Source organism: Vicia villosa, linkage group LG2 (genome assembly GCF_029867415.1).
Source record: "Vicia villosa cultivar HV-30 ecotype Madison, WI linkage group LG2, Vvil1.0, whole genome shotgun sequence".
NCBI lineage: Eukaryota > Viridiplantae > Streptophyta > Magnoliopsida > Fabales > Fabaceae > Vicia > Vicia villosa.
The window spans coordinates 56,270,882-56,283,089 of NC_081181.1; the positions used below are offsets into that span (position 1 = coordinate 56,270,882).

At 37.7% G+C, this 12,208-nt stretch overlaps 1 protein-coding gene across 1 annotated transcript; it reads left to right on the forward strand.

Annotated features, from left to right (window-relative positions):
- The first annotated feature begins 11,467 nt into the window (after positions 1-11,467).
- On the forward strand, positions 11,468-11,941 carry LOC131649095 (uncharacterized). The gene has a single exon (XM_058918840.1). The coding sequence runs from the start codon at positions 11,468-11,470 to the stop codon at positions 11,939-11,941; it is 474 nt and encodes a 157-aa protein (XP_058774823.1).
- The last annotated feature ends 267 nt before the right edge of the window (positions 11,942-12,208 follow it).

Genomic DNA, 12,208 nt, shown 5'->3' on the forward strand with positions numbered 1-12,208 from the left:
GTCCTCCATAGCAATATAAGAATTCTGAGGTTCGGCATACTGATAATTATACCCGCCGTTTGGTTCTCCCACAGCATCCCACATTCCCATGGAAATGGGTGGAATTTCATCTGGATATGGCTGAATGATATGGTTCAAGAACACTCCTTCATCTTCAATAGCGTTTACTTCTTGGCTGACGAAGTGTGACATTAATCCTTCAGAACGAGGACTTTGATCATTCTTTTGATTTTCACTATCATAGCCCAGACCTAGCTTGTCAGATTTGTAGGGTATATCGGGAAGCTGTCCCCATACTGTGCAATCACCCTGTTCAATCATGGCTTTGGCATCTTTGAGAGAAGCCATAGTTGTAGTTGGAGTAGCAGGAATATGCTTGGTGGTAGAGACATCTGGAGAGACCACCTCAAATGATTGGCATGGAGTTTCGATGAATTCGTCCTCCAACTCGACATATTTGGAATTGCTTAGGTGACTAACCACATATTCCTCTTCGCCATAGACTGTGACAATCTTTCCTTTTACTGGATATTTTAACTTCTGATGCAGGGTAGAAGTTACAGCGTTTGCCCCATGTATCCAAGGGCGTCCAAGTAAACAGGAGTAGGCTGGGTGAATTTCCATTACGTAAAAGATAGAATCAAAGATTTGAGAACCCACTCTGATTGGGAGATTCACTTTTCCGTATACCGTTCTGGTTGACCCGTCAAAGGCTCTTACCACAACATCACTTGGTTGTAACACAATTCCTTCGAAGTCAAGCTTTTCTAGTACTGTTTTCGGTAACACGTTCAGAGAAGAACCGTTATCTACTAGCACATGAGATAGAGTGGTGCCATTACATTCAATGGAGATATGTAAGGCTTTGTTGTGATTTTTCCCAGCAGGGGTTAGATCCATATCAGAGAAACCGAGACCATTGCTCACGGTTAGATTGGCAACACAATTCTCAAATTGGTCGACTGAGATCTCTTGAGGCACGTGCGCAGCTTTTAGGAACTTCATCAGGGCTTTGGCATGAGCTTCTGAATATTTTAGCAGAGATAGCATTGAGATTTTTGAAGCAGTGTGCCCCAGTTGCTCAACAATATTGTAATCACTCTTGCAGATGATTTTCAATATTTCCTCCATTTCTTGCTTTGATGGATCCTCAGCAGTGATCTCCACCGGGGTTTGAACTTGTTCAACTTGTGGCTCTTTGCCTCGAGCGTTGACATTTTGATTAGGAACTGGGACTCGGACTGGACCAGCAGCAACATTTGGAGAAATTTCTGGTGAAAAGATTCTTCCACTTCTCGTGATCTTGCTGGTACCCACAATATTACCCACAGTTGGAGTAGTTAACTTTGCGGTCTCTTCAGTCGAGGTACCCTGCTTAACTCCATGAATGTAAACATTAGTGTCATATCCCCATGGGACAGCTTTGTCTGAGGAGTATGGAAATGGAGTTGGACTAGCAATGACTACTGATGCCACTTTGAGTGTAGCAGAAATTTTGAATGGAGCTTTGGCAGAGATTTTGAATGGTAAGCTGGAGATCACTGAGGCATCCTCTATTCTCATCCCGTTTGTAAAGACTTCGCACAGCACGTCCATAGAAGGGAGCCTCTCAAACATAATGATACGGCGATCCATCCATTTTTGAATTCCCATCCTCAGATTTTCACAACCATTGGGCAGGCAAGAGCAGTAAAAGCAGTCGGGGTCACATCCTGGGAAGTAACCAGCTCGGATTAGCTTTCCTTTGACTTCGCAGAGTGGAGTTGATAATTCGTTCACATCATAGATGTAAACAGTGTCCAGGATAGCGTTAACAGTTTTGTCATGCTTTGGCATAGGTGCAGTGATGACATTTGGAGTTTCTGGAGGATCGAACTCAATTTCACCAGCATCTATCATATCTTGTATTTTATTTTTCAGGGCCCAGCAGTGATCTGCGTCATGTCCTGGACAGTTTGAGTGATAGGCACATGTCGCATCAGGGCGATAATTCGGAGAGGAAGTGTTGACATTCCTTGGAGGACCTCTTAAGGTGATCAGATCTGCTTTTAGCAAGTGCTGCAATGCCTGAGAAATTGGCATGTTGATTTTGGTGAAATTTCTTCTTGGTGCATCTGGTCGATGCGTATATTTTGGCTGTTGATCTTTTTGAGGTGCAGATGCGGAGATCAGAACTGCCCCTACAGATTGATGCTGCTCACTTTTGCGACTTTTCTGAATTTGTGTTGCATTGACCTCATTTCTCCCGCTGATGGGCCTTTTTGTAGTACCAGAGGAGGAACCTATTTGAATTTTTCCATTTTGAATGCCACTTTCGACACGTTCTCCGGTCAGTATCAGGTCAGTGAAACCTGATGATGAGCTTCCCAGCAAATGGCTATAGAAAGGGCCAGTTAAAGTGCCCATGAACATGTCAACTAGTTCGCGATCAGATAAGGGTGGTTGAACCCTTCCAGCCATATCTCTCCACTTTTGTGCATATCCTTTGAAACTTTCTTTTGGTCCCATAGACATGCCCCTTAGTTGAGTACGGGTTGGCGCAAGATCAGCATTGTATTGGTACTGTTTGTAAAAAGCAGCAGCTAATTCTTCCCAAGTATGAACCTTGGTATTTTCCAGCTGGTAGTACCACTCGAGTTGTGTACCCGACAGACTTTCTTGGAAGAAGTGAATCCACAATTTGTTATCCGTTGTATGAGGTTGTATCTTCCTCACATAGGATCTCAGATGTAGTTTCGGGCAAGAAACTCCATCATATTTTGCAAAGACAGGAACTTTGAATTTTGGAGGGATAACAACATCCGAGATGAGCCCCAGATCATTGAAATCTAAGCCAGGTATTTTTTGTATCTCCATAGCTTTCATACGGTCTTCCAGCTGTTGGTATTTTTCATCATCCGGTTCGTCCCCAGAATGATCATTTTCTTCATTTGAAGAGAGAGAGGGTTTAGCAGAACCCTGGTTGCTTTGATTGTCTTCTTGTTCATCATCACCGACTGTTTCAGGGATCGGTGGCTTTTTGAACTTTTTGACTGGGATTTTGATCTTCCTTTTCAGGTGACTCACGCCTACAGATCCTTTAGGCTTCTTTTTCTTCTTGATTATCAGGGCTTTCAGTTCTTGCTGCCCCTTTGCCAGTTCCAGAATTGCCACTTGAACTTGGGCATTCTGTGCTTCGAGATTCTTGATGCTCATTTCGGATTCCATCTCTTCTGACTGAAATAAACAGCGAGAAGATGAGAAATCCGTCATGTGAACCTGTTATGCAATGTGTATGACTGGATGCCATGTGTATGCAATGTATGAAATGTATATGCAATGTATATGAATGCAATGTATGAAATGTATATGCAATGCATGAAGTGAAATGTGTGTGCAATGTTTCAAGGATCTTAGAGTTTAGATTTGTTAAAGAAGAAACAAACGTTAGTTAATCAATTTATTTCTTTTTTCTTTTTGCTTCTTTTTTCTTTGCCTCATTTGGGCTTACAAGACAGAAATAAAATAAATGATCCTTCAGGTCTCCCGTGGACGCTTTCTCTTTGCCCCCAGGAATGTGTTGATCTGCTGTTCTTCTTGAAGCTGTCCGGTGAGCTCCAATATCCTTCTCTCATAGTCCTGACAGTATGATTTGAAGGTGTCTCTTTCCTCTTTGAGTTGAACCCAAGATTTTTGCAACTCTTCTAGGTCAGTTGGCATGTCCGGGTGTAGAATAACTTGAGGTTCATATCCTTCGACCTCTGGTTCAATAGTCACAGGTAGAACAGCAGGATATGGCATAAGGAGTTTCTGAGCATGAGTACGGACCCATCTGAGGTAGGGTTCCATAGGAATAGAATTCCATTGCCCCAGAGTTTTGCTTTCTATTCTATAGACACTGCCCCATGCATGTATGAACCTTCGTCGGTGTCTATGAGAATCATTCTCGTAATCAAACACAATGCCATGGATAATCATGTCATGAGGACCGTTGCTCCTTGCATATCCGAATTGGCGTAGAGCTAAAGAGGGATTGTAAGTGATGCCTCCTTTGATGCCAAGGAGTGGCACATTAGGGTACTCTCCACAATGATCAATGATAGTAATGTCTCTTTGAAAGAAGTTGTTCCACCGGATATCTGAATGAGACAAAGACATAATCCTGCGAGACCAATGCATTCTTTGTTCATTTCTCAACACTGATCGGGGAAGATGAAATGTAAACCACCTAGCCAGTAGTGGTATACAGCACATGAGAGTTCCTCGTTTCTTCATGGTACGAGTGTGTAGAGAATGTAGAATGTCTCCCAGCAATGTTGGTACCGGGTTACGGATTAGGAAAAGGTTGATGATGTGTACACTTATGAACTGGTCGGGATTAGGGAATAAAACCAACCCATAGATCAAAAGTGCCATAACTTCCTCAAAAGCTGGATAACTTTTGTTTTCTAGCAGTAGTCGAGCCTTTTCCAATAAGAACTTGGCAAGTAAACCCTTAACTCCACTCTTTGTTTCCCAATTGGACTCGATTTCTGATTTCCGCAGATGTAAAGCAGCAGCAATGACTTCAGGTTTTGGAATCCTTTCTAAACCAGTGAAAGGTAATTGATTTCGAACAGGCAATCCAATTAGTTCAGAGAATTCTTCCAAAGTGGGTACCAACTGGTAATCAGGAAAGGTAAAGCAATGATGTTCAGGGTCAAAGAACTGGAACAGGACCCGTATCATGTCTTCTTCAAATTTTGAGGTAACCAAATGGAGTAGGTGACCATGCCTTTCAGTGAATTGAACATTCCTGGGGAATTCTGACACTAAGTCTTTTAGTTCAGATGGTACCGTTGAGATGTTGATTCGGATGTAATCTTTGGTGGCGGGAGCCATTACCTGCAAAAACAAAGGTAAACTCTTTGATCCTTGAAGTGTTTGGTGCAAAAATGATATGCTTATGATGCAAACATGTGGCACACAAAAACAAATCAAACAATAGCCTTAGGTTTAAAGGCTTGCATGGAGCTGATAGGTGATACCCTCCCCACTGAAGTTGAGTTGGTTAAAACCTGTCCTAGAATTGGATTCGGGTTCTATGATCCTTGGAAGTAACATCTCAATACGGCGCTCGAGCGGCCGATCAAAATATTCCTCGAGGATAACTAACTTCGATCAATTTCAAAGCTAGCCACTTAATAGGCCACAAGTCAAGTTCAACTAAAAAGGTTCTAAGACAAATTAGTGTTTAATGACATTTCGGAAGCCTAATATACTCCTTGATCGTTTTCAAGGGACATCAGTATAAACCAAAGTATCGCACTAACGATGACTACCAGATCAACCGTATCGGTACATGCCGTACAGTTTCCTTGGTCTATTGTCATATACTTAAGGTATCTCGAGATTCGGGTTAGAATCTTTCACACAAGCAAAATACCCAAGCAAGCCTTTGAAAAATAGAGCAATCAAGTCAATCAATTGAAAACATCGAAGTGATCTATTCTCTTAAGGTAACCCCTTTTGAAAACATTTTGTTTTTGAAAGTATCTCCCCAGCAGAGTCGCCAGTTCTGTGGACCTCCGATTTTTTTTAATACCGGGCCATACCTCTGATCTGTAGAGATACGTGAACTGACTCTTTTTTGTCGCTTAATGCTTTCGCATTTTTTGAAAATTCACAGAGTCGCCACCGACCTTTTATTTTATCCAATTAAGGAAAGGTTTATAAAAGAAACAGAAAAAAGACCTTTAAGAAATTCTGGGTAAGGGGGTAGGTTATACAAAGGGAAGGTGTTAGCACCCTTTGTATCCATGGTTATCCATGGGCTCTTAAGTTTGCTTAGCTCACTTGTTTTTCGATCACTTTTCAATTGCTCTGAAATTGCTCATATGTGGTTTCAAATACTTTTGTAAATTGAATTTTGTAATGATCCGTGTGTGGATGTATACAAAATGCTTGTTTATCTTTCGAAAGATGTTTTGAAAAGAACGTTAACTTTGTAATAACCCGTGTTTGGATGTATACAAAGTATTGTCTTTTTTGAAAGTTTTGAAAAATCAACAGTGTATGAGAATTTTGTTTGTTTTGATTTGAGCAAGCAAACTAGGAGGTCTACCCTGAGTTGTAAGGTCTTTATCCTATTTCCTTTAAAAATCTATCCTTTCACCGGATATAAAAGCAAGGTTCGATTTTGTACTCAAAACAGTGGAATTTTGACTTTGATTTTGAAAGGAATGAGAAGGGATTACCTTAAGAGGTGCAAGTGTGATTGTGATTGGATTCAGATATTTATCTTTGAAGTTAGTGATCTAACGGTTCAATTTTATCTTTGACATACACGCAGTTTATATGTGCTGGAAATTAAAATGCGGAAATGTAAAGTGCGGAAAGTAAATCTACGCTATTACATCGATTGTGCAGGAAACGTAAACTAGCCTATTTACATGAATTTGACATCCTATACATTTATCTAGGAATTTTAAATTGCAAGAAAAATAAAAGGCATGTTTTTGGAATTTTTATGATTGGTTTTAATTATAATTAATGCATGATTAATTAAATTAAAATGAAGAAAAAAGATGAAAATAGATTTAAACCTAGAAATTAAGTTTAAAATATGTACAAAATATTTGTTAATTAATTTTAAAACAAAACTAATTTTTTTGGAATTTTTGAAATTGATTGGAAATTGATTAAGCTAATTAATACATAATTATACAAATAATTATACAAATAATTAAAACTTAAAAAGAAAATTATTCAAAATATGTACAAAATTAGTTTATAATATATAAACAATATTTAACACAAAGAACAATTTTTTTTATGATTTTTTGATTGGTTAGAATAATTAAAAAGCCAATATATAAATATATACTAATTAATTATGCAAAATATTGAAATTTTGAAGAAAAATAAAATATTTTTATTTCAGAAAATAATATATTATTTTAGAAGTATAAAAATATTTTTTGTGTATTTTTTGGATTTTTAAAACTATTTTTAATTAATTTAACAAAGAAATTAAAATAAAATAGAAAATAAAATAGAAAATAAAAGGATACTGATCCTGTATGGAAATTAAATGAGGGAGTATGATATGCGTGCGTGTTCTGAGGCGTTGGATGAGTTGATGGATGGATCAGAAGGCCCAGATGGTGAGGGACCATAGCACGTGGAACACCTGCAAAACACTGAATTCCAAGTCAGTTTAAAAAACACGCGCGCGCCTCCCAGCGAATCAGAGGGCGCCACGCATCATCTTCAACCTTCAGATGGGTTTTTACACCGTTCATTTGCAGGTGGTGTAAAAAACCCAATCTTTTACACCTGGTAATAATAGCGAATACAAGCAAACGTGAGTATAAATTTGGCGCGATGGTATGGTTGAGTTCGTATTGTTCATGCGAACTCAATGGTACTATTCAGAACCTGTAATTTTGCCTAATTTAGAAAACCCTAATTTTGGGATGAAGAACCCTAAAATGGTGGTTTCGTGTATACGCATCTAAAACTTAATTAAAGCTCCAGAAATGATCTACACCTCAAACCAAACTCAATAGTATGTCTACATCTTGTTAAACATGTGTGAATAGCCAGATACGAATTGATTTTAGTTTGAACAATTTTTGACCTGTGTAGCTCGATTCAGTGAGCTTCAAGGCTTGTAATTGATTGAGATAGTTTCAGTGATGTTCAAGGAAGGTGTATGAATGCTTAGTTTGTATTGAAATGAGCAGAAATTACAAATTCGAATTTGAGTTTTCTTTGAATTTTTTCAAGTGATTACAAAGGTGTTATGCTTAGCTTTGCTTCTGAACTTGTCCCCCCTTTGTTGCTGAACTAAGATAGCTTATTTATAAGCCATGTGTGCTTAGAATTGAAGCTAATATGTAGCTAGTTGCCTTTGTTGAAATCTTGCATTCTTTAATATTAAAAAAGCTTGAATTCTTGACCAAGTCACCTTGCCTTCAATGCACCTGCCTTGCCCTTTACTTCTCTGCAGAAAGATGAAGATTCTTTGGGGTGAGTCATGCTTGATTTGTAAGCTACCATTTATCCATGCATTTTCCTTTTAATTTTAATCTTAAAGTAAGATAAAATCATGCAAAAATGGATAAAAAAAGGTATGGGCTTAGTCTTGGTCGTGGGAGGCCCATAGTAACATGGAAATGATGTTTGAATGCTGAAAACTTGGCCCCATTTGGAAAAAATGCCATTTTGAACAATGTTGATTTCATGTATTTTCCCAAAATTTAGCCAACTTCAACAAGGTGTAAATCCTTCAATTTTTGTCATATGAAGGAGATCTTGCACTTTTTGGAAACCTCAAAGAGTCCTCTAACCAATGCCTTTGGTCTCATGTCAAAATGATTTTTGAAGCTCCTTGTGTGTCCTTTTGAAAAAAGTGTCTTTTTGTTGACTTTGAAAATGACCTGTAATGTCTTTGATCATATTTTTCAAATGGTGAATCCAATGACCATGGGATCAATGGCATTTGAAAGATAATTGAATTTCCTTCAAAACAAGCTTTGGTTTGAATTTTTTGGATGAAGGATGAGAGAGTTATGATCAGTCAAAGTTGAGTTGACTTTTCAGGCAAAAACCCTAATTTTGAATCTTAGGGTTTTGTTGATTTTTGATCTTTCCTTGATGAATTATGATCATCCAATGATCAAATGATGAATCCTTTGACAAAATATGGACTTTGACAAAAAATTTCATTTTTGACTGTCTGTTGACTTTTTTGGTCAAACGGGTCGTCTGTTGACTGTTTGAGCTGCTGACGGTGCGTCTGAGTGAATTGAAGTTTGAAAATTTGTATGATGGTACTTTGAGATATATGGATGTGTATGAAATCCATTTGAGCTCTCAAAAACTTGTTGCTCCTGTAAAAACAAGAAAAACCCTAGTCAGGGACTGTTTATGTAGGAGACAGTTAAGCGTACCTGATTTTTGCGCAGTGTTGAGTCTCTGCTAATCGCGTGATATTCAGAAGACTTCTAGAACAAAAATCTTGGAATTTTGAATTGTGAAAGATTGATTTGATTGATGGTACAAAACACTGAGAATTGTACTGCCAGCAGTTTGGCTGTCAACTGACTGTTCAGGTATTGATGTAGCAGTTAGAGTGAAAAATCAACAGTCAAAGTTAATTTTCTTTTTTGTTGTTTTTTTGTTTGTTTTTGTTTTATGTAAAAAATGAAAGTTTATTTACATGACTTGTTAGAAAAACACAGACATAATAAATAACTAATATTTACGGTATGCGGGCAAAATTACCGATAATAACCCTGAAAATCATTTAATGCACAGAAATAGGAATATTTGACTGGCAGAAAACACACAAAATATTATCTTAGTAATTAAGCAATATTATGACAAATAGTACAACATTTAATACTGACAGTACAAATATCACATACTATATTGAACAGTACGACGAATAAACGGTACATTTAAGAAATAAGAAATACGGCAAATTTTAAGAATGACGATTAATGACCCATGCTATGAACAATAACATGTAGATGATTGGGAGTGCAACCATTGCAGGTCCACACTCTTCAGGACTATGCAGGCAGAAGAAAGTCATGATCACCGTAGCAATGGTGATGACTGTAAGAAACAGTGTCTCTATCCACTTTGCCATTCTTGTCAGGGAAGAAGAGAAAATAGATATGAGATAGGAATTTGAAAGATGAGTTGGAATTTGATGTGAGATTTTATGGAAGAAAATGAGAGGTATTTATAGAATGGAAAGAAGGAAAGAGACGTTGGGGAATGATGTGATTCCGTACAAAAGGAAAATTTGAGTGGAAGTAAGATTTGAAAGAAAGTGTATGATAGTGTTGGAAAAAGGAGAGATTTGATTTTTGAAAAAGAGATTTGAAAAGATTTTTGCAAATAATGGAATATAGTACAAAAATTAGTGGGAAACAAAAGATAATAATAATCTACTTGTTACCAGTACAGTCTGAGTTTCCTGATTCTGCGCCTGCAAAAAGATTTAACTCTGTACCAATTGTGTCAGTACCATTTATCTGTAAATAAATAAATAGCATGTGTGAAGTAATACACAGTATTTGGTGTTTGCGTAAGAATAAATTCAACTGCAAGCCAAATTACTGTATAAGAAAAATTCTAAAAACTAAGTATTTCATATGTCAGGATATTTGTTGAAATAAAAATCCATGATTATATGAGACCCTTAATTTTCAGATTGGAGTTTTCTTGAAAAATATGTGGGCAAATTTGGGGTATAACAGCATGTGAGAGAAAAATTTGTGGAGAATCAAATTTCCTTCAAAATGAGCTTTGGATGGAAAATTTTTGATGTTCCATGTGAGAGTTATGGCTGGTCAAAGTTCAGTTGACTTTCTCCTATACAAACCCTAATTTAGAAACTTTTGGAATTGTTGATTTCTGATCTTTCCTTGATGAACCATGATCAATTCTTGATCAAATGGTGAATGATACTTCAATATGAGGATTTTGACAAAAGATCAGGAGTTTTGACTGTACTTTGACAACAGTTGACTTTTAGGTCAACCTAGTCGACTGTTGACCTTCTGAACAATTGAGTGACCAATCCTTTGATCTGAGACCTAAGACTTGTCATGGAGGTGATTTGAGACATTATAGGCCATATGGAGTGCCTTGGAGCCATGGATTCAGTGATTTTTCTTTAGAACAACAAAACCCTAATTTCCGAGCCTTGTTTAGGAGAGTGTGTCTTTGAGCTTTGTACCTTGATTTGAATTTGAACAAGAAAAATAGTATGGGCAAATTTTGGGGTATGACACAAACAATTGTGACGTTCTCGCCAATAAAGAAAGCACATAAAGGATTTCCTGACGTACTCCTAAATGGGAAAGTTTTGTTCGAGGGGACGATAAGAGAACACCGCGAGATAAGATTGGGACCTTTACTTAAAGCACTTTTCCCCTACGAGCCTCATGTTTAGGGGAGTGTGTACATCTTGAGTTTTCTAGAGATAAGACCAAGACCTTTTCCTCAAGCATCTCGCCCCAACGAGCCTCATGCTTTGGAGACTAAGTATATTTGAAGTTTCCTGCATCCTACACATTTACTTCGAGATAGATCCCACCCCTTTTAGGAAGGAAAACTCTATAGCTACATAAGCCCACAAAAATGACGCGAATATGAATATGGAGCACATGATCGCTGGTGGCATGTAATGGCTTAGGTATACTAATGTGTCAGGTTTGAGGTATCAACCTGATTCTTATATGGGTCAATCTCCCCCTCCCCCAATATCTCAGATATGCATTTATGACTAATTATAAGCATCAGATATGAGAATCCCTTCTATTAAAGTCAGATCCCAATCACCATTAAAGGTCGAGTCAATCACATTTAAAAGTATTAATTTTGTATTTCAAAGAGAGAAGCCAGTATTGATGAACCGTGGCTTGTCGCGGGAGACTTTAATGATGTTAGGAGTATTGATGAGAAGAAAGGTGGGGTGCAGGCATCTATGAGTAGATGTACAAGATTTCGAGATAGATTGAGCATCTGTAAGCTCAATGATCTTGAGTCTAGAGGTCCGAAATTCACATGGAGGGGTCCTATTTTCCATGGTGGACAACGGATATACGAGAAGCTTGATAGAGCGGTTAGCAATGATAAATGGAGATTATTGTTTCCTGAAGCATTTGTCAAAGATTTATTGAGAGTAGAATTTTCTGATCATCATCCTATTCTTATCACTCTCAAGGAGGATAAGCATGGGAATTATGTTAGACCTTTCCGTTTTGAGAATGCTTGGCTCTTGAATGATACCTATGGGAGTATGTTGCAGGACACTTGGAGTGAGGAGATTTCTATAATTTCAAACCTGGAGAGTGTGAAGGAAGGCATATCTAAATGGAAGTTTGATACCTTTGATAAAATTAGAAGACAAAAAAAAGAGATAATGAGAAGATTAGAAGGGATTCAGAAAAAGCTTTAGCAACATGACAATTATTGGGGGATGAGAAGATTTGAAGCTAAATTACAAAAGGAGTTGAGTGATATCCTTAACCAGGAAGAATTAATGTGGCACCAAAGATCGAGAACTGTGTGGTTAGCGGATGGTGATCGTAATACGCGATATTATCACATGAAGACTATTGCTAGAAGGAAGAGGAATAGGATTTTGATGTTGAAGGATGATAATGGTGTGTGGATTGAGGATGTAGAGAAGCTGCAAATGCATGTAACTAATTTCTATAAGAAT

Coding starts and splice junctions, on each gene's coding strand:
- LOC131649095 (XM_058918840.1), top strand. CDS start 11,468: ATGAGTAGATGTACAAGATTTCGAGATAGATTGAGCATCTGTAAGCTC.